The sequence below is a fragment of the Prinia subflava genome, chromosome 1 (assembly GCF_021018805.1).
Source record: "Prinia subflava isolate CZ2003 ecotype Zambia chromosome 1, Cam_Psub_1.2, whole genome shotgun sequence".
In the NCBI taxonomy this organism is placed as follows: domain Eukaryota; kingdom Metazoa; phylum Chordata; class Aves; order Passeriformes; family Cisticolidae; genus Prinia; species Prinia subflava.
The window spans coordinates 104326271-104352593 of record NC_086247.1 but is presented as its reverse complement, the minus strand read 5'-3'; the positions used below and the strand labels follow the sequence as shown (position 1 = coordinate 104352593).

The 26323-nt window shown below is 43.7% G+C and overlaps 1 protein-coding gene across 3 annotated transcripts; it reads right to left on the bottom strand.

Moving 5' to 3' along the window:
• Positions 1-448: 448 nt before the first annotated feature.
• CRTAP (cartilage associated protein) lies at positions 449-21032 on the bottom strand. Of its 3 annotated transcripts, XR_010081334.1 has the most exons (8): positions 20476-21032; positions 16836-16985; positions 16046-16217; positions 13441-13569; positions 12366-12511; positions 10282-10365; positions 7609-7744; positions 449-1147 (listed from the first exon to the last, which is right to left on the bottom strand). XR_010081334.1 is itself a non-coding variant. In XM_063405924.1 (7 exons), exons 1-7 carry the CDS (start codon positions 20914-20916, stop codon positions 1088-1090), a joined length of 1182 nt encoding a protein of 393 aa, XP_063261994.1. In that variant the 5' UTR covers positions 20917-21029; the 3' UTR covers positions 449-1087. The 3 variants fall into 3 exon arrangements, 2 of the variants coding, with proteins under 2 accessions (XP_063261994.1, XP_063262008.1); XM_063405924.1 differs by lacking the exon at positions 7609-7744 and having other exon boundaries at positions 20476-21029; XM_063405938.1 differs by lacking the exons at positions 7609-7744; positions 10282-10365 and having other exon boundaries at positions 20476-21031.
• Positions 21033-26323: the final 5291 nt, after the last annotated feature.

Sequence of the window (26323 nt, the reverse complement as noted above, 5' to 3'; positions counted from 1 at the left end):
TTGATGCAAGCAGGATGAAACCACTTGCAGGACTTGATCCTTGAAAACGAAAGAGGAAAGCACAGCATGAAATCTTGTATCCTTCTCTGAGTTCAAGGGGATTCTTGCTCTTCAACAGACTTAGGCACTAATTCATTACTCTTCTCTATCACACCTTTTTTGGTCTGTGCCAATACTTCTGTATTGGACTATGCTGTACAGTTAATAAAAAGGACAGGAATTCACACGTAAATATTTTTCATTATTCCACTGAAAATCCCCTGAGTTTCCACTTGTACTTACCTTTGGATGAAAACTATGCTGATAGGCCCACCAGGCTGAAAAAACCCACACAAACTATTTTTTTACAGAAGAGACTACTAAATACATCAATCATCAGCATTTCATACAAGACTGGCCCCACATCAACAGGGACCGCAGGCTGTTTCAACAGAAAGGGTAAGAACGGTAGGAAGAAAAAATAATTTTTATTCAGTTTCACATAGTGGAATTTAATTTAGCTTTCAAGGAAGATCAACACTGCTTTCAGAATTCTTTAAGCAATGTTTACAAGATCATCAGTTTTACTTTGTTAATCACCTTATTTCAGCTACTTAAATGTACCCTAATATCTTTCAGGTGCCCTGGGATTCATTATCACTTTATTCACTATCACATAAAAAGACATATATAAATAATACAATTCATAGCTCAGAAAGAGGAACTGTAATGTCTTCCAGAGTTCATAATCTGACAAAAGTTCTTGAGAATATAGCCATACTGCTACAACTTAGTAGAACAGCACTGAAATGAGGAACCTTAGTGTTATCCCAGAAAACAGAAATAGTCTGTTTTGTTGTGTTTGTGTGAGGGAAAGAAAGCTCAAGGGGGAAACTCATGTGCACCAGTTCTGCACAGTGAAAAGCCATGCTCACAGAAGAGTCAGTGCAGCACGGAAGTGACCTTTCAGGAGTGGATCTTGGGACAAAAGGTGCAGCTTAAAGAAGCACCTTTGAGGTATATCTAACTGGAACTACAGGTGATCAAAAACAATAGTAAGGAGCAATGGTGAGTCTTCTGTAAAAGTACTTTGTGGTGGTTTCACTCATCAGGATTCCTTCTCTTCCTCCACTTCTAACAGCTCATCAAGGAATTCCACAACTTCACCCTAGGAATGATTAAATTTAACAGAAAGAAATTAACACCAAAGTTGGAGGGAAATTCCTGCTATTTTAATCAAAAAAATAAACTGTAATAATAGGTGTCCAAATATTTTTAACACCCTCTATACAGACACCAGCACAACAAACCTATAAAATGCAGGTAAATGGCCCACACAGGCATAGCACAAGACTTGTAGTGACAAGGAGAAAAGGAGGAAATGTTATCCACTTCACAGTAAATCCTCTTGTACTTTTATAGGTTACTTAAATAGACAATCAAATCCTCAGACTTAGAGAGGAATAAATGCTTAAAGCACCTGTTAAATTAGAAAGTAGTTAGAGTACCTTAAAACATTAAAAAATTTTAGAAAGCTTCAAAATTCGAAGCCAAAGCATTTTGTAGAGCCGTAACTTTGACTCTGTATGTCTGCTCTGTTTACATCCCCTGTCACACCTTCAACACACACCTTCTCCATTTCAACCACAGATCTTCACAAGCCATGCCTCAACGCAGCAAAAGTGTGAAGAACCAGAGATACTAGAATGTTTTCCATACTGGAAACAAATGTACTGGATTTAGATTCAGACCAGAAAATTTACACTGCTTACACAGGGCACCAACACAACGTAACAGTCCTACTTCATTTAAACTACTCCTGACGTAGTTCTACGTCCCATACCTTAGTAAAACGTCTTCCTGCAGTCAAGCCTGAGTACTCTGGGATGTTACAGCCCCACTGGCTGGAACTTACTGTCTTGTCAGCTAAACTACAGTAACTGAGCTAAACCTTCTGTGATCACTGTCAGCCCAAGGTAACACCTTCAGCAGTGAAAAGCAGGCGGTCAACAGCAAAAGTGCCGCAGCATCCCAAACTGCTCAAAACCGACTGTAGTAGCCCATGTGCTGAGACCCTCAGAAACATCAGTTATTTTCTGGTTTGCTATCCATGCAGAAACACTGCCTGAGAGAGGAGACCCTGTGGAAATACCTTTGCCTATCCTCACCTTTTGGTACAACTTAGAGTAAAGAAATGCAGATGCTCGATGCTACACTTCCAACCTTTTACTCTAGTAACTATAATGTTCTGATAAACACTTAAATTAACTCCGTTTTCCTTAAACCTTTCTGTCCTTTCTTGACATAAACCTATGGTCTAAAAAGGTCTTAAGATGTCGTTTAGGTTTTTTCCAAACAAATTGTCATTTTCTGCTGGAAAATCTGATCAGGTCATACTCACTCTCATATTTAAATTAATGAGAACTTACACCACTTATGCTGAAAGCAAGTCATCCTTGTTTGGATGCTCATTTTCCCTCTTTCCTTCACCCATTCCAAGTCTCTGTGAACTGTACTGTGCTTCTGAGTCTGTTCAATTGATGTTTACAATCGCAATTACATTTTTAGCACATTTTTGTCTAAACAGGCATTCCTTAGAAAGACAGCATCTTCTAGACACATTCGAAGACTCAAAATTTCACTCTTTTCTGTTCTGGTGAGAAAAGGGCATTAAATTTCTACCAATGAAAACAGTAAGAGGAATAGAGAAATTTGGTCTACTTTGAATACAATAATGGTATTATGGATATTGTGATTAAAAAGTATTAACATCACACTTTTAGGAAGTATGACTAGCCATGAGAGAAATAATGAAACTACGCAAACAAAAATAAAAGCAGGAGGAAAGCTGGCTGAAATAACTGCTGTTCTTGTTCCCAGCTTCACAGTTCCATCTCAAAAGACCATTGAGATTTTGCAACTATGAAGTGATTTTAGCAAGTCCTGAAGGATGGCAATTTGTTGTGCTTTGAATTCGTTCAAAAGATTTAAGTATCCAAATTCATATTATTGTCACACTCATCACTAAGATAGAATTTTTGAGAAGACACAAAACATACAGACAAAATTCAAGTTTTTTATTTCTGGTAGGCTTTCAAATCCAGAAACAAGTAAGAAATGAAAAAAGGATATTTAAATGCACCAATATTAGCGAAAAAACCCCAAACAAGCCTGAAATCTGAAATCTGTAGTGTCTGAAACTGAGCTCTTAAGGGAAGCATAGCAGAAACTGTTGTGATCTAATTAGATGTACTGAGGAATAAGAGAGGTTGAAATATGGCAAAAATATAAAAACAGTTGCTGAAACGATATACATAAAATATGCTGCAATACAACTGAGTAATTCCCCGGATGTTGGTTATGTTGGAAAAGGCAAGACCTCCAGATTAAAGACAAACAAAACCCCAGTTAAAGTATTTTTGCCTGTGCCTTCACTAACAAAATGTAAAACACGTTGTCAGTAGAGTGGTAGGCAGCCCAAGGAAAAGGTGATAACTCCGCCTCAGAGGAGGGGATCACATTGTCACAGTGGCAGCGGTGACCACACTGTCACTGTCCTTGTCCCATTAGCACTCACTTCACACTGCACCCGACAATCAGCACGGCTGAACTCAGTACATATTCCACAGGTGTTCATTCCAGGGAAAAAAGCCTTCTGTCTGCTGATACCTAGCAACTTCCTGCTGATCTGTGCCTGCACACCTGGAGCCTGAAATGAGTCAGGATTGACAGGATTTACTTCCTCAGTGAGACAGTCCCTCCTGTCACCTGCTGTGCACTTTGGCTCCTCTCTACCTTTATGGAAGGAACATCCAATTTTCCATGCAAAGTCGGCTGCAAACCTCTATTTCTGTCTGCTGCGAGCTACTCGAGGGCACAACAGCCACCAGCTCCAGGGCAGGTAACATAAATCCAACATAAATACAACATAAATACAACATAAATACACTGCTGCAGTCCGGGGAGGATGTAAATCATGTTGAGCAATCCACGGCCCAAAGGGAGATGCAGACATGTGGCTGCTAGGTAGGAAATTAGGATGCGAAGTCTGGCTAAGCTTGGGAAGAGCAGGATTTGCTGCCAGACCAGTACATGAGTGATAGTTGGGCTGTTCATGAGTGATTGTTGGGCAGTACATGAGTGATTGTTAGCCAACAAGTGGAAAGTATATATACACACATACACACATGCACACACGCACAGGGGCTGCATGGTCAGCTGCAGGGAACCATTTCCTCTGCACCTGCCCCTCGGTCCACAGTCGTGTCCTCCAGGTTTGTCAGGCACAGGTTGAGGAGCTTTGTACCACCCCACAGCCTCCTTCCCTGCGCCACCAACCTCTTCCCTCTCCCAGTCCAGGCACGATCAGTGGGACCGACAGACCAAGGATGTATGGGAAAAGATGGAACAGGTATAGCCTGAAATATGGGAGGTGTGATATCGAGCAGAAAAAGGGGAATGTTCCCAGACTGGCGTGAGTGGTAGGAGGAATCAGAGAAGCTGATCTGTCCAGCTGGAACCTCTAATTATCTGTTAGATAGGCAAAGTGAGCACACTTGGGGTAGATTAACAACTGAACAGAGGCACAAACAGAAAGAACAAGTTTTGTGCCACAGTAATTAATTCAAGAAGGTTTTACAGAGGATATGTGAGTAGGTGGATTATAATAAGAAACAAAAAATTAAAACAGAGCTCTTGGTCAATTCTGAATAAGCTAACCCAGGCTAGTGAGATTGGGGCACCATCATAAGAGAAGCTAGAGCACTGGAAAAAAAAGACCTAAAAAGGAGAAGAATGCAAAACTCCTCCCTCAGTAGCTCAATGTACTGAGTGTTCCAGACCATGATATACATTGGGCCAGGCCCTTCCTTATGCAACATGAAAGGTCGCATTCACACTCACAAAACACAACCTTTTTAGAGAAACATCTGTACTTTGGAGACTCCAAGCCAACTATTAAAATAAAACAGCAAAGAGGAAGAGCTACGAGGACCTGGCCCAGTTATGGCACACTTGAGGCTGATGGTCCAGCACCAACTTTTCTTTCAACAGCATCATTTAAGAACAGCAGCAAGCAGACCCAGACACTTTGCCATTGCTTGCAATGGTTGCCTTCTGCAAATGCAAGCATTAATCATTCATGGATCCTTGCCTCCACCTGCAATCTGTTCTGTCCTTTCTCAGCGTGGACTGGAAAAAGTTATGGGAAACAATTAGCTTTCTTGTAATAACCCAGACACAGATGGGTTATTACATTAAATTTCCAATGCAGATCTGCTGATGGCCTCTCCTACAGGGATTCTCTATGTACTGCAGTGGGAACCCCACTCTTCAGGAAAGCAACAGAGAAGATAATAAAAGATAGTGTTCTAGAGTCAGTTAAGATCCACAGAAAATTATGATTCTGGACATGCTTTTACATGTGATTACCAGTGAATGAATAAGAAACAGCATTTATTCTAACCCATCCAACAAACAGCCTTAAGAGACAACACAGAGCATGAAGAGTTGGCTGGATCTTTGTTTCCTTACAATCTATGACCTAGAAGGAACATATTCATCTTACAAAATGTTGCTCGGTTGTCCTTCAGAGCAAAAATTCAAAATTTGGCTAAAGTTCAAAGACGTCTTGGATTGGAAACTTGTTCAACAGTGAGAGCAACAGGTTTGATTCCCTCATGTCCTGGGTGTAGGTGATCAGGCTGTGGCAGAGAGAAGGATGGCCTCTAGGTGAGGAGCTAGCTGCCCTATAATTAATTATTGTCCTGTAAGTGCCCGAGTAAGTAATGGGAGTAGTCACCAGGATTAGGTTACAAAACCAGCAGATTTTGTTCAAGAACAAATAATCACCTTGCAAGAGTGAAGACAAAGGGTTGATACGGATGACTCTGGAGGACATTTGCTCCATGGACCTGACAGAGCCTGCACATACACCCCACACAGCCCACTGGCCAGCAATGTTTTGGAGGGGGGAAACATTATTTCAGGGTAACAGTCAGGCATGTGTCAATGAGTGGCTCAGCCTGAAAGGTTTATTCAGCCTTCGAGCAAGAGAAAGTCTCTTGATCTAACCTTCAGTTAAAACCTGAGAGTTCACGGTAACCACCTCAAAGCCCTGCCACAACTTCCATGAGCTGTTCAGTCCAGGCTGGACATTCCTCACATTCTAGCTGGGGAAAAAAGAAGAAAATCCCTCAGTTCGTAACACAGAAAAATTATTTGGCCCTTACCTTATTTCTTTTTCAGAGACTCAGTCCACAGAGTGACCAACTGCCACATGCTTTTAGGGTTTTTCTTTTAAATATTAAGAGACCTTAGTTGTTCTTTACACAAACATTAACTACTTTCTCCAATATTTTTCCATTTCATTTTAAAGATATATTCTGAACTTTTAACTGTTCTTTTCCCATTATGGGAGATTACATTAAACTGCAATTATTACAGCAGTATTTTACAGTAAACCAGTAAATGTGCTTTCCTTTTAACACATAATGCCTGTAAAACATGAGTAACACAATATCAGAAGGACTTAAACACTGCTCCAATTGCACTGAAAGCAGAAGCCTTCCAGTGGCCTTGTTTCTGAGCTCTGATTATGCTCTCTTGCCTGCTTTATGCTGCATGCAGAAGCTTAGGAGAATGTGGGCAGCAGAAGCTCTTCCTAATGCCAGCACCTGCAGCTTGGGGCCATCCTGCCACTGAAGCCCAACCATGCTGGCAGCTTCCCATGCAAAGTGGCTGAAATGGGAGGGGGAACACCTTTGATCACATCCAGCGGTACAGAAGCAAGAGGGGAAAGCAGAGAGACCCAGCCACATGGGAAGAATCTGCACTAGAAAATGATGATGGAAAAAGAAAAAACAACCTCATCATCTTTTTTCTTTAAAAAAGTGTATGTTGAACAGGGACCATAACACTGCCCATCAGCTGGCAACTCTCTCTGAAACAGCAGCCACCAGCTCTTGTCAGGGCAGCAGCGCTGTTGGAGCTGTGCTGGTCTGAGGTCACAGGCAGGGCAGGGTTTACAGGTCTGCACTTACAACTTGCTGTTACAAGCTCACTTGTGTAAATCATTTGAACATATGCAAGGAGTGAGTTAATAAACCTCAAAGTACGTTGTTAGCAATTCCCAAACAGAAAAACACGCTGAATTCCAATTACTATTTGCTATCAGTACTCCACTGGGGCCCTTGTGTTTTTGTGTTATTCCATATGTCCTCTTTCCACCAGTCACATTAGTTCATTAGTTATTCTTCTTTGCATTACATGGATGTGATGAAACACAGAGCATTTTCATTTCAGCCACTACACAAATGGAAAACACACCATTATACAAATAAAAAGAAAGATGTCAAAAAAAGTGGGTCAAAGCTGCCAACAGCTTTTAACCTACTGATTAAGTACTGAAAGAAAAATCACACTGTAGGCTCATCCCTGCCAAATACTTGTGGTTCTCATGTAATTTAGAATAGCTGAGTAGCTATCCCCACCTCCCCCCAAAAAAAAGATTTCATAAGAACACTGATTTTATGGGCCAAAATCACGTCTCATACAATTAGTGTGGTGCTAGAGTTACATCTACACCAGCTGAGTGTCTGGCTCTTAACAGCATTTCAGTTTGCCACTTACATCTGTGCAGTACCAGGAGCTGTATCCGTGATAGCCTTGATGCATTACACATCTGAACAGAAATCGAGAAGCCAGTCTATCCATGGCCAACTAAGATGACAACACTGTCATGTTCTTTTAGCCTCCCTGTGGAAAACTGCAAGGATATTTAAGAATAATTACTTTTTCTTAAAAGTAATTTGTAGCTAGCTGGCACTAATATTCTGTCACCTCTACTGTGTTAAATGTTTGAATTAAGAATTCTTCATTTCCTTGTGGAAAAACATTAAGAGAGTAACACCAGCAGGACAGTATTTCTTATAGTAACATATGCAAAAATCATTACTGCCTGTTCCAGCCTCTGCAAGTACTACTATGTATTCCTGAAGAAGCCAAACGTTTTCCCTTGCTTTGCTAATGGGATTTAGGAAGACACATGGATGATCTGGGATGCACTGGACAAAATGAGATTCCCCACTTGAAAATAATGACCCTCACACAGGAAGGGATCCTCTTGCCACATCAAGCCTTTTGCTTCCAACAAGGTAAAAAGAATTATTTTTCTCCTGCAGATTATCTTGTGGGCTATCTTACTGGCCCACAAGCAACTTCACAAAACAGCAGACATGGAGCACAGAAACTCACAGAAGGTATGGCCTATGGCCCAAGAAGCACATGGTTTAAATAAACAGAGTGCACTTAGAAGAGAGCTTGCCTTCATCCTTAACAATTTTTAATAACGTTTTTACTGTAATGCCTTATCAGGGGTTTTCATCAGTTTTCAACATTCCTGTAGAACAAACTTTTCTATCCGTGCCAGGAGAAATATTAAAGAAAATAAAAAATTCCACTTATACTACCAGGTCTTGCCCATGGAGCAGAAACTGCAAGGTAGTGGTTTTACCTTTGTGCTATTCCTGCTCTGTCTGCACTCCCTGAAGTCTCCTGCAGCCAAAGACAAGTTCTGGTAGCCAGGGATTTTTGAGCTCACTACCAAAGGCCAGAGCCAAGCCAGAGGCATGGACAGCCTCCATCCCTCATGGGTTTCTGGCCCTGGCAAGGGAGGGTACAGAAGCCCTTCAGCTCCTCCCCTGAGAAGCAGAATGGTAACTTTCCTGATACAAAGAGAGGGTGAGGTAGGGATATCCGTGGCATAAGCAGGCCCAGTAATTTTGCTTGGTTAACCCAAACATATAATCCAGTGCTTTCCTTGTCAGCCCAAAAGTTCAACTGAGGTTTACATTGCACCACCCTCCTGCAGATTGCAAGGTCATTTGTGATTGCCCTGGTGAAAGGGGCTACAGGAACGAATGCCAGCAAATGAATGCTTGTTTATTCTACACACAGTGCTGGAGGCTGAAGACTGTTCTGTAAGAACACCTTCCAACAACACATAGGGAAAACCCTCAAAATGGATTTCTTCAAACCCCCTTAATTACACAACCCTGTGTTTTGAAGCAGCAGACAGGAAAGAAGGAAAAAAAGTACAAATTAAGTTGATGCCTAACACAAGAAAACATCATGGACAAAGCACAAATCAACAAGGGAACATAAAAAATGCTCAAGTATTTCACACCTTGATGAAAAACCGTACAGAGTAGTCCTTGTCCAAGCTTGACCTTAAGGCAAGCTTATTAAACTGTCTTTCAGGGGGTTTATCCCAATGGAAAGTCTTCCTGAAGTCTGGTAACTTTGAAATGGAATTTTACATAGAGTTCTTTTCAGATCACAAAAATACTGAAGGCAGCACAGACATTACTTCTCTGCTGTAAAATATTCTCTCTGCATATTTGTTCAATAACAAAAACTGCAAAGGTGTTTTCATTTTTTAACATAAACCATCTTCATTTTTTCTAACTAGAAAAGACCTTGGCAGTGCTCACTACAAACACCCTTGCCTCATGTCATAACCAAGCAGAGCTCTTTCTTTGTCAATGCCAGCAACATTTCATCATTTGAAGACTTTTTTAAACCTCTTAATGAAAGGACCCACAAACAAAGCAAACGGCAATCCAAAACCTCACATGAATTATACTCAAATTTCAGTTGTGGAAGGAAATGCCCTTTCAACAACTAAACTACTTTTCTTGCACCAAAATAACAAAGCCCTTTTACATATTTTCCAGTGTAAATAGTAGTCATTATATGTTATTTGACCATGAATTCCAACCGTTTAAAAAGCATGACTGGGTGACCAAAATGCCATTGAGCAGAAAAAAATAACAGATAACATGACTTCCTTTGGACAAAAGTTACAATTTAGGTGGTTCCTTCTGGACAAAATCAGAAGGACCTTTAAATCTAATTTAATATTTCTGGGGGAAAAAAAAATCTACGCTCCCCCCCAAAAAAACCCACCAAACCCAGAAAAACATTTAGTTAAAATATATATACACCATTTTTCTGCCCCCTGGTGTTACAGCCCAAAAACTGGGTTTCCTTTTTTTCTGTGGGCTCAGTGCATTACTTATCTTTGTTTAAATTCTGTCCATGTATTTTTTTAAATGGCACATGATATTCTTTGGGTTTGTTCTTATATTCCACTTACCAAACAAAAATTTATTATAAATTGGTCGTGGTTACAAGAAGATTTTTCCATATTAGTGAAATCCTGGAATTACAGCTATGTATCATCTTCACTTTAAACGTTGATTGCTGCTTTTTTGACCATGATTCCATTTCTAGAAAACTCACCTCATCATCATCCATCAGATGTTCCTTTGCGAATTCATACATTTCCAGCTGGAGTGTGGTAATGTTGTGGTACCGAACGGCCTCCTATCAAAAGCCCCAGAATTTCTGTTACTTTAGGGCAGCAAGACAGGGGAGCATCATCACACACCTCTGGAAAGTATCCCAGTGAAGTCAGACCCAGAGCTCGTAAAGGTGGGTCCCAGGCAGGGTTCACAGTGTTTGGGAAAGGAAACAGCAAACAGCACATTCCCAACTGCTCTGTGGATCTTGCTAAGCACAGGCTCCCTCACTGCAAGAACAAAGCACTCTCCTCTTTCTCATGTTTCAAAGCACTGGCGAGGCTGAGAGTGAGGACTGAGGCTGCCGGGGCTGAGCAGCAGCCTGTGCCTGCATTCCAGAGGGCTTTGGACAGGACGGAGCCTCTGTCTCCCTGTGCTGGCGTATGGCAGCAGGCAGTTCTGGGAAAGAGACACCCTGAGCTGTTCTGCACGCAAATGACTCACAGGCCAGCCTGAGCCTGGCCTAGGGACACCCTGCAAGGTCACTCACCTGCCCCTGCCCGGACAGCACAGGAGAGCTCACTCACACACTCTCCTATTCGTGAGTACCAACTGACAGCTGCTTTGATTACTCAGTTTAACTCCTTTTGGGGAAGAAAACAGGAGACTCTCTCTTTCACAAGAGTCTAGAGGTTAGTGCCAGAGCCAAATGCTGCTGTCACCTCATTACCACTTCTTGAAAATAAACCAGAGGCATTATTTTCGAGGCAAGTGATTAGGACAGCAAGCAACTTCTGTTTATAGCTTTGTAGATCAAAGTACAAGAAAATACATTAAAATGAAATTACATTTAAAATACATCTGCATTTAATATTTTGTCTTTGAAAATCAATTTATCTGTAGTCCGCAGCTCCAGAAGTTATCAATGAAACATTCAGAGTGCATGTGTAGGGCCCTTGTTCTCCCCTCTCTGCACACATATGCCAAATCTGTCTGCAGTTTGCAGTTTCATACTGGTGCCACCCCTCACTCCTACCACCACCAAACATTGTCACTGCTTTTGGGAACAGAATGGTGCATTATAACCATACTGGAGACAAAGGAGCAGTCCCTTTCCCCTGTGAGCTCAGACTTGCTGCTGCTGCCTGAAAGAACCAAATGCTTTTTTGTTGCCTTTTGTCTCAGCTGGCCCTGTAGGGCTGGCTTGGGTTCCCACTGTGCCAATAAAGTGTGTGCTCTAAGAGGCAGGACTAGAAGGCCCTAAATTTAATTTGTGGAACATATATTGCTAATGACTAACTAGTTCTACAGCCCATATGACTGATGCCTAAGCAGTCACTGAGCGTCACAATTTAGCTGCATGACCTAAATCCTGGTAACAAGAAACACTGGAAAATCCAATTTAATGTCACAGTCCAGGCTGTAAAATTTCCTTGGACATGGAAATTTAAGAACAGCACGGAAACCCATTTTTAAGATAGTTTTCCAAAGCCAGATGACAATTGCTGCTGGACAGACTGGTGTCTTCTTTGCAGCATGCATTTTAATTTAGATAATTAGATGCAATACAGTCCTGAGCCTTTTTCCATCCTCATCCACCCAACTGTATTCTAAATGGAGTAAGTGGAAAGTCAGTTTAGCTGGAGTTACCAGATTCAGACACATTCCAATGCCCACAGAACCTGAAATAACAAGCAAGTGGGCAACTGTGTGTTGGCAAATAATGATTCACAAAAGCCTGAATGTCACTCAGAGATTTCATCATCAGAGATTTCAGGGGCCAGCTACTTTATTTATAGAGCTACATAAAGATATAAATATGCCTAAGTGTCAGAGAAGTACCAGAATGAGTTTACTTCTCATTATATATTATATGCTATCGTAGAATATTTCAACAGAAAGGGAAGAGCTATGATGACATTCACTGTTTACATGACACGCTACACCTCTGTGTACAACTTTTTATATGATTTTATTAAACAGGATGTGTTAAACTCCAGAACCTGCAGATATCCCACATTTTCCCATTGAGTTTCAGAGAAATATCTGAATGTGTCTAGAAGGCATTTGAGGTAATTCACCTACCGATCTGGGCTGAAAATCCTCCTCTTCAAGTCCCCATTTGTCTTTGTGGTACTGGTAATAGACCATGTTCTGTTTCATTACTTCATCTTTCTCGTCAAACAGAAGGTAACTAGCAGCACAGGAAGCTGCATTCTTCATGTCATTCACTAATTAATAAACACACACCAAAAAAACCCAGGTAAGGTAAATGAACAAATTTCTACTATTATCTAAGCTCTGGAAAACTCAAATGGAAACACATCCCATATTCTACCTCCTCACCAGCTGCATAGAGGGAAAAAAATTGCTCCCCAGAAATGATATGCTATTTTTGTGTTCTGAAACACATAAGGCCATGATTCAAAAACCAACTCATCGTCAGCCTCTGATGGTTTTCCATGAAAATCCTAACCAAATGTTCCTCCCAGGTACCCCAGTATCACCACACAGCTTGGTGATACACACGGGGGCATTTCTTGAAAAAAGAAACAAAAATCTATTAAACCCCTCCCTGCTTCTCTGTACTAGGACTGATAAGGAGGGAAGAGTCAAGGTGTAAAGTGTGTAGTCAAACAACACAAGCAAGAGTCATTCATGGCTTGATGCTACATGGCTCATGTGTCCTCCCTTAGATATTGCAACCTGCAGGAACAGCTGCAAGGGCTACATGTGTTCTTTACAGTGCAAGCAGCACCTCAAGAAACTTCCACTGATTAATTTACCTATCAAATATGTCATCACTGCACACCGAACACCACAATTTCTGTCAAGTGGTGCCCTCTTTCTTCAAAACCTCTTTAGCACCAGTCTAACAGGATGATTAACAGAACCCACTAGGAAAAAGCAAACAGTATGAAATACTCTGTAGGTTTATCTGTGGAAGAAATTCTGATCCATGTCTGTTAACTACAGTGATAACAGGGAGCAAAAGATACCAGGAAACTTAGAGTTTCTGTCCCAGAACAGTTTAAATGCAGATTCTGGAGGCCACTACCTACATTCTAAAGCATAAAATTAGAGGGAAAAGATTATGAACTGAATCTGTCCCACATCATCCAACATCAGTGTTACTTAAGCACAATAAATCACTACTTACATTTATAATATGCAAACTGCAAGTAATGGTACATGGTGGCCACAAATTTTTCAACGACAAAGCCTCCTATAATGGGTGTCAGATTGCTCTCACACTGCACTTTGCATGCAAGGGCTTCAATATAATGATCTGGAAGGAAGAAAACAGCAACAGAGGCTAGGGATGGCACAAAGTGAATTGTTATAATCCCTCCCATCAGTCACCCTTTAAAATTTGGCTTTAGAATGCTCTCCTGGGTCCTGTGCAAGGGGATCTTGCTGCTTGGAAGTACTGAGAATCTACAGCTCCATCTGAAGTATGAATAAAGTGTTGGTACTAGGCCCTTCTGCAAAAATTTGTGGGACTTACTTTTAAGGCATCAAAGCTGGAATTCCAGAGAACTCAGCACTTAGGTTTCACTGACACCTACAGGCAGCACGTGGTGGTGGGTTTTACAGAGAACTGCACAGTCCTCTATCATATCCTAGCTGTAAACCTAACAGTGCTTTCTTTCCTTTTCTAAATTCTGCAAGCCTTCGCAATTTCATTGCATTATTGCTCAAATAAGGTCCCCAATGCTGCTGAATACAATTGTGTCACAGACAGATACAGCAGGTGATGGTAAAATAAATCTCCAGGGATGGCTGCCTGATGGGCCCAGAGGTTGGATGTTTTAAGAGAGAAGAAAGAGAATGTGCTGTTCACCACAGAAAAACTTTCAGCCAGGAACATGTAAGTTCACAAGCTTACCCAGTCTAAAAATTGCTATATATAATGCAATATAGGACTATAGGTGATTTTATCTTCAAGAAAATATGTTTCAAGAAAACTTTCCAGCAAAAAGTTTCAAGCATCTTCCAGATATATCTCCTTCATCAACAGCATGGAAAAGAAATATTTCAAGTCTTAGTTTCCCTGTCAGCCACATTTGGCAGGTGAAAGCAAAAAGCAAGTTAGCTAAGCTTGTGCAGCACATTTCTGACCAAGACAAACGAACACTTCCCATCCCTGACAACTGCTAGCATGAAGAACACTGAGGTTAACTAAAAATAACTGCTGAAACTAACTAAAAAGAACTGGTCAAATGAAATTACCACACCCATCTTTTATAAGAGCAGTGGCATCTCCAGACACAGTAGTGTTCAGTTCCAGCCAGCAGCTAAAGCCAGGGATGCGAGTCCCTCAGTGAAATGATCTCATCCTGTGAGGACAGCTGGCTTCCTAACATGACTCACTGCTCAGGGATAAATACACACCTAGTGCAAGACCCAAATACCTCTGGGTAACACTTACTGCTACATCTGCTTCCTGCAGACCCTTGGAGTTAGAATATCTCTCCCTGGAACACGAGCACAGTTCAGCTCAGGCAGTGGAAATAAATTTGAATGTTCTTATCTCAAGAGCGAAATACTTGAAATGCATGAAGATGGCCATGGTGACATCATGCAGTAATTCCTCCCTTTCCTTCCCATCACTGCTGCTGGGAATTGTCCTTCCCTTCCAAGGAGGAAGAGGGGGGGTGACAATAATTGTCAAGCACAGCTGAGCATAGACACTACTCTTTATAGGGGCTTGGGGATTGTCCTGATGGCAGAGCTCTGACCCACTGGGGAAGAAAGCCTGTGGTTCTTGCTTTACCACCTGTGGTTTGTGCTTCACTCCCTGTTTGCTGTCCCAGACACCTGCCTGTTTTGCCCAAGAGCAAGTCAAGGCCTGAGGAACAGCCTGCAACAGCTACTGCATGTCAGCTGTACTGGGGGATACCAGCTGCACACCGTGAGAAACAGAAGCTGCTCATGTATAAACATACTTCACAAAAGTTTCCCCTCACCAAGACATATTATGACTTTAGGACAAAAAGTGGGTATGTTTTTTCTAAGGGCAACTTAAAATATAAAAAAATGCAAGAGGATTTCTAAGTTTATTTAAGAGAAAGCATGCAGGTGTTCTCTGCAAAAATATTGTAAACAACACTGAGCTGTCAGAGAAATTGATTGCTTATTTCTTTCACTGCCAAAGAGCACAGGAAATGCTCTTTGTATTTGTGTGATATACACATATCTGTATATGTACCACTTTGACAACAATCAAAAACAGTAATGTCCCTTTTCCTTTGCAAACCAATGGATTTATTTTTGCCTATGAACACAAAATATAGATGTTACCAGTAAAACTCTAATGTAGGAAAGATTAAAAATAGCCAACAGAACCTTGTCATATTTATAAGAAAGGAGATACAGACCACCAGACCTACACAAACCACAAGCTGATTTCAAAGGCAGGCTAACCATTGAGCCTCAAAGGTGGCCAAAGTGATACTGGAATGATGGTCAGGAGACCTGGTTGGATGACTGACCACTGCTACCCAGGTGCAGCAGCTGTTATTTACACGTCCATGTTGCCCTGACTTCCATGCTAACCTAAGATCTCTGTTCTGATTTCCCGATAGACTTCGGTTATGTTACCGAAGAGAGCAGAAAAGTAAACCAGAATTCAAACAGTTTTCAGTGAATCTAACAATCTCCTATTGGCCTAAACTGAGGAACAGGACTTGAGCACCCAATCCTACGGATAAATTGAAATGCACTTTGGGGATCTCTTTCCCTCATGCCTCCTAAGCACTCACCTGCAATGGAGAGATAGAAGTCTTTAAAATCTGTGATCTCTCGGGAGCCTTCGCAGGCTGCTATGCAGTCATCGTAGGCTTTGAAGAAATCAGGAAGAGCCAGTTCCATGTCCGAGATGGATGTCCGCCAATTGTCGCCATTGTACGCTCGCACAGCCCTGACAAAGAGATTCTGAAAAACTGGCAGCAATGAATCGGCGGCAACTGACCCGTGACAAGTGTTGTGTAAACTCAAACACAGGAAATGATGTCTCCACATTTCTGGATGGCTGTGTGAGCTGCTCTCCAGATGATGTGAGGACAACAAATACAGGAGACTAAAGGATTTTAACAGGTATTTCCTAGAGAGCAGAGTATGTAATTCCATTTCCAATCAAAAGAAAAGCCTGCTGGAGAGAAGCAACAGTGTGAGCCGAAAGCACAGGCTGTGACACAGGTTTTCAATGGAATCTTAAAGCCAAATGGCTGAGCTCTTTTCAGCTGTGCCACTACAGCACTCCTGAATTTGGGTATCTACACACCTGCTGAGCTCCAGCAGTGATCTGCATGCAGCAGCTTTCAGGAAGGCCACTGTCTGATTTGCTGTGACTCATTTACGGAACAGTGAAGAGCAGGAGAGGTGAGAATTACTGAATGCAACAAGAAGGCAGAACAAAGATGACTGAGATGACAAAAAGAGGGAGATTAAGGACTGAGAACTCATGAGCAAATGAGATCCCTGAATCTCACCCGATAAGAGGAGTGACAGAACAGTTTCAAAAGAGCAGACTCTCCTGAATAAAACGCATACCTCATAAGGCTTTGTCTCCAAGTCTTTAATATGCTCCTCAGCATCAGGTATGCTCTTATAGTAGGCCATATTTCTTTTCATCATTTCATCATCTGGATGCTTCAGAAGAAACGTGTGAGCTGCTGCAATAGCTTTTGGAAGATTATTAGCCTAAACAGGGATAAGGAAAAGAAGGTGTTAAAAAAGATTAACCGGATGAAAAGAAAAAAAACAAACAATAAACAAAACAAACACAAACCAGTTCAAAAGTTCCCAGTTTTGTCAATGAATTTTCCTGCATTCTCTATAGTCACAAATCTACTTCTACTGAGAACACAGTCTCAGCAGATACAATGGTACAGTAAAACTGATATAATTCTTCTCAGTTTTACTCCTAACTGCATCACTATGAGCAATTTTTTTTAACTTTAGAAGTCTACTATTTTTGCAGAAAGCATAGATAATTGTTGTAAATCAATTTTTTTTTCCCTTGCCCTCCCCTGTTCATTGAGCTGACAAGGCAAAAGTCTATACCAGGGCTCCTGGGAGGGATTAATCTCACAAAAAGTACGGATGCTAACCTACAGATACTGGTTAGGAGTCATCACTGTTTATATGTGTTTATGCCACTTATTTACCTAGCAGCACAGAGGACATCATTACAATAATATATTTTCCAGGTGCCATTACAAAGCTAGAGCATACTGCAGAAACTTGGTCAAAAATGGTGTCCTAAAGCAATCTTCTGTCCCCATTTTTAAACTGACTTTCATCCCTGTTAGATAAAATTTGTGAAGTGTACCTTTCTCATTTACAACTGCATGTATCAAACACGTATGTGATTGTGTGTGCATGCCTTTTATGATTTTTAAAAATGTTATATACACGCACGTGCGTATTTTCATAAAATAGATAGTATATACGCCCATATTTAGGAAGAGTGAGAGAGAAAGCAAAAGTCTGGGGTATTTGTGAAACGCTAAAAGCTTTTTTCTAGGCCAAGATCCCCATGAGCCCGTTCAGTGTACTGATGTCCAGGCCGTGCAGAGCTCCACCTCACACGTGAAACAGCTCCTGGCGGTGCATGTTTGGAACCACCAGCAAGAATCCCAGGCATGTGTGCACACCCACCCTTCTGCTGGCATCCAAAAAAGGGGCCCTTCCATTTCGGGAGGGAACCTGAGAGACAGCTGCACAGGAGCAAGGCTTCAACCCACCCACGGCTGCTGTGCCGCTAGGAGTGTCCCAGCACTGGAGCTGTGCCAGACTGCCCTTCCTGCCTGTCCCCAAACTCCGTGTTTCCAGGCAGTCCGGACCGTGCTAAATGCAAAGGGAAATCTCAGCTGCACTTTCGTCAAATGCCTGGTTTCTTTCGTGCTGCAGCTGTAACCCTGCTTCTTTGGTAGCCTGACAAGTCTCATTTTTACTTAGGTCCACGATTCGCTCTTGGTTTCAATTTTCACCTCTTCGGAAAAAAAAAATAAAGAGAGGTTTTGTAGAAACACACTCCTAAGTGAACTGAGTGGCTCAGCCAAAGCTCCCTCCAGAGGAGCAAGCAGCAGGAGCAGCTGCTCCCAGAATCTTACAACGTGGCAAACTCCTCTGTGGAGCCCACCTGAATACACACATGGTCACTCTAAAAAATTACATAGAGCATTCCCCTCCCGCTTCTTCCTCTACTATAAACGCTGTTGGAGGGGGGGTGCAGGGCTGGGGGAAGGGACATTGCTTTTGCAGAAACCAGCAGCCAGGAAAAAGTCCTTTGGATGCAGCAGTTTGTAGCTCTAGAAGGCCCATTCAGAGCTCCCTGAGAGAGATGAGGGCTCGGAGCTGGACTACAAATCCAGTATGAAACACAATATAAACCTCAGACACTAAAAGGCTAACCCACCAAACCACGCTGCTCAAACTTCATGCAAATGTGATTGAAAAAAAGAGTTTAAAGGGAGGGGGAGGGATTCCTCCAATTTCCCTCTCACACTCCCACCTGGCAGTCGCTTGGCTGTATTCGAAATGGTAAGAAGAAATTATATTTGGTGTTATCCATACATTGCAAACTTAATACGTGCCACAAGGGGGGAATTAATAGTTCAGATAAGAAGAGGAAATGTTGGTAGTGATGTCATTTAGGTATCCATATATGGCTTTGAGAATTCGAGGAATTCTTGCCCTCTCAGTCAAAAGAAAAGGCAGAGGCTTCAATGCATCGAATTAAGTTCTTTTGTACGGTCTTCGGGAAGGCATTAGACACCAGTGTGATCCTGTGCATGGGGATACTGTTCTGGTTTTAGGAGAACACATTTCCCTGGGTCTGTTTGGAAAATCTGCTGAGGAAACAGGACACAGCAACCGTTGAGAAGATGTGTGTTTTCAAGAGGCAATCTCAGAATAATGCACAAGCGTACAAGCCTGTGCAACGTACACTGGGATACACTGGGAGTGAATCCCTAAAAGAGAACACAATCTAACCAAAGAGCTCAGCTTGTTTCCTCCCCACAGACAGGGCCTGTTTATTTCAAATGCAAATAATTGCAGAATCTGATGGGATGGTAAGAGGGATGGACCGTGACATAGAGAACAGAAAGTGAAGATGAGAAGGGAGAAAAAAATCAATTAGATCCTGGACAGAAGAATGACAAGAAGCTAGAAAAACGGGATGAAATCTGTTAAGAGAGGAGTGTGTTCCCAGTCTTGGCTGACCCAAGAGCAAAAGATAAATACCATTCCAGGGCTAGCATTACAGTGTCCCACTTCAGCAGCCCGTTTCTGCTTTGCTCCTTCTCAGAGCTGTAACGAAACTGGAGTTTTCCAGACATGAGGCTATCTGCAAGTCACAGGCTGGCGGCTGCTGCACTTGAAAGAACTGGACCAGAAACGAGCAAGTGAACAAGGTGGACACGCTGAAGGAGAAGAAGTCGTGAAGATCATTTGCAATAGCAGAGCTGTGACATGAAGAGTCTGAAAAAGGTTCCAGAGAAAGTTAGAAAGTAAGGCAGATGGAGAGATGAGAGGGGCAGGAATGACACAGCTACTGGACACAGAGGCAGCGTCCAGTGGCAGCTGTCCAGGAAGAACTGGAAGGGCTGATTCTAGGGGACGTGCTGGATAAGGTGTACAAAACGGGTGAAGAGCGAGCTGGATGGTGTGGGTAAGCAGGGGGAAAGAGAAGGCACACACTAATCCCACTGTGGGTCACAGGAGTGGGAGGAAACAACTGAAAGGCTCGTCAAGGAGACAATTGCAAAGCGTAGGGTTGGCAGCCTAGGGGGGCAAGGACTGACCACGGGGCAGGGAAGAAACAGAGGTGAGGCAGATGACAACTGATGTGGGTGGAGGAGGTGATGGGGAGGGAGGTTGTGGCCCAGAGTCACCTGCTCCGAGGGCCAGGTGACACAGCAGGTTTTTGTAGCAGTGGGTGCACGAGGCATTCGGGGTCTGTGGAGACTGTCGTGGGACGCGCCACGTGCGGGGACACACCACGGGCGGGGACACACCACGGGCGGGGACACACCACGGGCGGGGACACACCACGCCGTCCCCCTCCACCACGACACCGACAGGCGCGCTCGGCGTGGCTGGAGGGTGGCGCCCGCGATAGAGGCGGGGGGAGCGGAGGCAGGGCAGAGCGATGGGAGGAGAAAGGAGCGGGCGGGGGGCTCACCTTGAAGTAGGCGAACTGCAGGTACTTGTAGGGCTCGCGGCGCTGGAACTCCTCGAGCAGGTCGCGGCCGGGCTGCGCCTGCCGGAAGGCGGGCAGCCCCTGCTTGCAGCGCCGCAGGCACTGCGCCCGCCGCAGCACCCCGGACAGGAGGCGCAGCTCCTCCAGCGCGGCGGGCGCGGGGGGCGCGGGCGGCGGCTGCCCGGCCGCGCTGCAGTTGCGGTGGCAGAACGCCTCGCTGTCCCGCAGCAGGCGGTACAGCCGCATGCTGACCTCCAGGTAGCTGACGCTCTCGGGCCAGTTCTCGGTGCTGTACTGGTCCAGCCCGTAGCGATAGGCCGACTCCAGCGGCATCAGCTCGTCCCGCGGGAAGCTGCGGAAGCTGTAGCGCTCGTACTGCGCCCCCGCCGCCGCCAGCAGCGCCGCCAGCGCCGCCACCCACATGGCTGAGCCTCGGCCACCGCCTCCGCCACCGCACAGCACCACGTCGCTGCCGCCGGCGGGGCGCAGGCCCGGGAGAGGCGGCCCCGGGGCTGGGCGGAGCGACGGGAAAAGCGGGCGGGCCGGGGGGAAGGCAGGGCTGAGGCGGCCCCGGGGCCGGGGAGAAGGCAGGGCTGAGGCGGCCCCGGGGCCGGGCGGAGCGAAGGGAAAAGCGGGCGGGCCGGGGGGAAGGCAGGGCTGAGGCGGCCCCGGGGCCGGGACGGAGGGAGAGGCAGCCTCGGCGGGGCGAGGGGAGCGGAGCGCCGGCTCCTCCGGCCGCCCTCGGTGCTGCTGCCCGGCCGGAGGCGGAGTTGGTGCCAGCAGCAGTCTCGTCTGCATTGAACCTTTTCCTTGATGCGTTTTCCCAGTGTCCATGAGAATTGCCTCCTTTTTTTAAATTTTTTTTTTTCCCCATCCACAATTTAGGGGTTTTGTTTGGAAAATTTATCTTCTAAATCAATCTCTTGTAGCCGTCTTTTTTTTTTCTTTTTTCTTTTTTCTTTTTTCTTTTTTCTTTTTTCTTTTTTTTTCTTTTTTTTTTTTTGTTGTTGTTGTTGTTGTGTGTTTATCTACAAAACCTGTGGCATAGGTTCACGCATTCATATTGTGATGAAGAGCAATAAGTGCGTCGTTGGAATACTCCTAGAATTCTGGACATTATTTCCCTTGAAACTGGAATTTTAGATAGGATGTTAGAAGGCGTTGCAGAATTGTAAGTACTGTTTCTGCCTCTTGTTGCTGTTTGATGTTTGGTTTCCTGAGGAAAATTATGTGGAAGATTTAGAAGGTTTTGCATTTTTTTGGAATGTTTTCCAGATAAGTGTATTTCAGAGGTGAGCTACGGAGCTATAAAATGCCAGCAGTGCATCCTCCCCTGGTCCTGTGCAGTCTTTGGGGCATTTTCTGATGTCCAGCTACATTAATTCTTAATAATCATTAGTAAGAGGGAAAAGCTGTGGCTGTAGCTCCCAAGAACGTAGAAGTTCCTAGTCTAATCAAGCAATTCTTTAGAAATGTTCTTTCACTCTGACACGTAGAGATTATTTGCATTATGACAATATACAACCTCACGGATTTCATAGAGTTGGACCAGCTGGTCTCTCTCCCCTGCTCTTGGTGGACTCATGCTCTGATCAGTGGTGATCTTGGGGCATAAAATAACAAAAAAATCCCCAAGACCTGACAGCTCGAGGATTTACCTTTCCTTTAGACGTTTAACCCTGTGCTTTCTGGATCTAGTAAGAATAGTTCTCAATTCCTTTGCTTTCTTAGGCTGAATATCAGTGCTTATGTAGGTGTGTGACCTAAATGACCAATCACGGAGAAAATGATTCATTAGAAACACTTAATATTTGGACTGTTCATCTGCATTTCTCAGCAGAGGCAGCCACAGGATGGAGGCTGGTGAACTGCTCAAGGATTTCTCATTGCAGGGGCTGCCTTTGCAGCAGGGGCTCTCATGAATTACCGAGCCGAGCCTGCCCTTCTGAGCCCCCAAATCACCTGCAGGTGCAAGTGTTGGAAATGTTGTATCTAAGTAGGTGTTATTATTTCACACTTCAGGCTTGAACGGCTGAGAAATCTGGAACCCCAGATCCTCTTTCCTGTGCTAAGACAAACACCAAAAGCCAAAACCAAACCAAAATAAAACATCAAAGCTCACTAGTGTTTGGTTCCTTTAAACAGGAGGGCCAAGCACCAACGTGTCCCCAGCCAGGCTTTGAACCTTGCCTTGTTGTCAGCCTTTTGTGTCATCTCTGCCAGCCCAGACTCTGCATTTTGTCTTTGCATGGAATAGGGATGATTTTCCTGTTTCTCCTGGCAGATGGCTGTAAGCACTCTAAATCCCATTTTTAAACATTCCTAGGTAAAAAAGATGCAGTTGGGAGCTCACACGCCATGGGAGGAACCCCCAAGAGTCTGACAGTCTGGTCTGTGTGTGTGGATGTTCTCACTTTGCCATCATCCCTGCTGAATGCCTGTTGTCCTGCTCCCATGGTCACTCCTGCTCTTACTGGCATTTTCTGGAGTTTTGCTGCCAGCTGATTCCCAGAGACTTGCCAGTATGTTGCCAAAAACGTCAGGATCAACGTCTCTTACACTGTTTTTGTAGCATTAGGGAGTGGGCATGAGTTTATTCCAGGCCAGAGTGCTCCACCCTAGATGCACACAACTTTCAAAACTTTTCACTTATTTATACATTTTTAGCAAAGAAGTCAATGTTCACTGTTTCTAGATTACATAATTTTTTTGCATCAATTATTATTCCATCTTCTATTGGTTATTGATTTCTCACTTCTCATTCTAATTAGTCCACATATTTTAGTTTTTTAATTATCTTTTTCCCACACAGGGAGTCTTCAGCATATGTTGAATCATCTTTGTTAGTCTCTTCTTTATCTTCTGGTTACTTCAACATGTCGTTGGAGGGCTATAAATTCTGGATTCCAGGTGTCCAACCTTAAATTCCCCAGAGCTTTGTTCACTGAAATCAGGGCTATCAAGGTTAGTTCATCCTAAGTTAAAGGTTTTGGGGATCTAATAATCACACTCTAACAATAACAGTCTGTAAAAAAAACTTAGCTACACGCTGGCTAAAATGGAAAACTACACTGCTAAAGACTAATACACTAGTTATGGTTATTAAAACAATTAATCAAAAAAATTAATTAAAACCATTAATTAGGAAAGTTATTTCATTTCCAACTGGCACAGGCAGGAGCCCATGGACGGTGCAGTGGGATCTGGGGCTGACTCATTCTGTCTTGCTGGATTAGAACCTGCTGCTTGTCTTTGGAGGGCTGAATGGAGTGCCATGTGCTGCTAGACACATTCCAGGAGTGAGGGGAGCCACGGAAGCAGGAGCTGCAGCAGCACAGGGGATACAGGGAGCAGCACAGCGTGGTCAAATAAACTAGGTAAAACCCTGGCATCCACCTCCAGGGAACCCCATGGCAAAAGGATCTGAAATAGCAAAATGAAGGAAACGTTTACATTTGAACTGGAAAGCAAAGGAGTTTCCATGCAACAGCAAGTTAAACCTGGGTCAGTCCCCAGGCTTGAAGGGTTTGCAGTTTCAAGCGTATGTTTTGGAATTCTTAGGAATAAATGATAACATCCCACAGGCTGGAGGAAGAAGGATCCACCTTCACACTCCCCACCCACCGAGCGAGGGCCTGGGTTCTTTCCAAAGGGAAGAAAGTGAGTGTCTGTGCTTTTTCCAAATCAATGCTGCATTTGGAACATGAAGGAAGCAAACAAATTCGAGGTTAACTAACTAAAAACACATTATGAAACTTAATAAAACAAAACCTATAGTAAACCATACAATAAAACATATGATGAAACATTATAAAAACACATTATAAAACATAACCAACCCAAACCCTCTTACATTCATTATTCAAAACACAATTACATAAATTAAGCAGAAAAAAGAAAACAAATGTTGAAAAAGCAGGGCAGGTGACATCTGGAATGTGGCACATGACAAAATGTGTTCATGACAAAAGCAGATAGTAAAGCTCATTAATTTCCCTATTCCATCTTTAGGTCCTGTTAGCCCCAAAATCCTTCTTGAAGTCTTGGCAAAAGACTCTTCCTTGTTCTGCAGGTGATGGTTTCTCACAGAAGTGTTCCTTCGTCTTGTTGTAGCAGTCATCCTGGAAGTGAGAAAACAATCCAGGCATTTGAAGTCCTTTCTTGCTAATTCAATTGGTCAGTTCTACTTTTCTGAATTTCTGTCTGGTTTGGGTGTGACATTTTTTAATTTCATCATTTCATAAAGGCAAAAAGGCCAAACATATCGACTCCTAAACTCTTATATTTACCAATCAATAATCCTTGCTAATACATTAAGTGGAAAAGCAATCTCCTTAGTTCCTCTGTCAAACTCTTTCTACCCTCAGTAAACCCTCAAATTAAACTTTAATCTTGGGGAGAGACTCTTCCTCCTCCCACAGGCAATGGCTTCTCATGTACATGTTCCTTCCTGTTGTTGTGTCAAACATCCTGGAAGTTCGAAAAAACAAACCCTCATTCTTAATTCCCTTAGTTCCATAAATGCTCTTAAACGCAGACGTGTCATTTTGACTTTTATGAAATGTTGCCCACTGAGGGTTTGCCAAAGTTTCCTTCCGAAGGTTGAGGTTTCAATAAGACATTTGGACTCTGGGGGGTGATCCTCCAGCTTCCCTCAGCATCACTCAGATGGCTTTGGAAGTTTAAATCTGTTTCAAGTCAAAAGCAAGTTTCCGGCAGAAAGAGGAACAACTTTCATATGTCTCAAATACCCTGCAGAGAAACGAGGGGCATTCTTTGACCTCTCTATCTTCCTGTTTTCCTTCCTCAGTGGATGGCAGCTCCTCTTGACACTGCAACAACCTGGAAAGCAAAGTCTTGAATTATTTTCCATTCTGTTCAGAAAGAGGGAGAATGAAAGCAACAAAATAAGCTTGAAAACTCTCAACAGCCCAGGCAATTAAAACATCCAGCACAAACACGGATCAGCCCATGCCAACTTAACAAACACTGAACAGTTGAGAAAGAATTGGGATTTGGCCACAAGAATGGGCTGTGAACACTGAACTTGGAAGAAAAACCCTCTAATTTCTACTGCACAAAATGGTCAGATACATAGAGAAATGTATCAATATACACTGGTATATAGTGTATAACTACTTGCCTCCTCCCGCAGCTCTGGCACTAAGTGGAGGAGTTCCTGGGCTCAGCTCCCACAGCTGTGCTCACTGCTGCCATCCTGGGACTGCCCTGAGAGCAGGGCACAGCCTGCAGCTGACACCCGGGTGGCAGCAGGATCCCCCTGGAGCTCTCTCTGGGCACCTGTGTCAGTCGTGGTGGGCACAGAGCTTAGAGAGGCCGTGGCTTTCTCCCCATCGGGTACTGCTGCTCCCTGGTCAAGCTGGCAGAGCTTCAGTGCCCTTCCTGCATGCGCTTCTGTGTGATCTGATGGGGCACAGCCCGTTTTCCTGCCCTGGATGCTGGCACTCCCCAGGAGCTTCTCACAGGGCTGGGGGCATGGACACTTGGCCACCATTGCTCCTGGAACACCCAAGTCCTGTCAGGCACTGTCGTGCCAGCTGCAGGCTCCTGGCAGCTCTCTCAGCTTCCCCTGGGGATTCCCTGTTCAGGAAAGCAGAGCTGCTCACCTCAGCAGCCATGTGAAAAACCAGGCCTGTAGTGCTTTCCAGGAAATCCAGGACAGTTAATTAATAGTTAACTGCAAGTCTCACAGGAGAGCAGCCTCCTCAGCAGTGACACCACCACTCCCCTCTCTTTGGCTCCTCTCTACGCCTGCACAGACTCAAGGTGGCCAATCCCACCAGGCTGTGCCATTCAGGGCACGGCTACG

Coding starts and splice junctions, on each gene's coding strand:
- CRTAP (XM_063405924.1), bottom strand. CDS start 20,916: ATGTGGGTGGCGGCGCTGGCGGCGCTGCTGGCGGCGGCGGGGGCGCAG. Junction 16,218..16,835: donor TGGAGACAAAGCCTTATGAG/GTATGCGTTTTA, acceptor CCAGTTTTTCAG/AATCTCTTTGTCAGGGCTGT. Junction 10,366..12,365: donor AGGATTTTCAGCCCAGATCG/GTAGGTGAATTA, acceptor GGCTTTTGATAG/GAGGCCGTTCGGTACCACAA.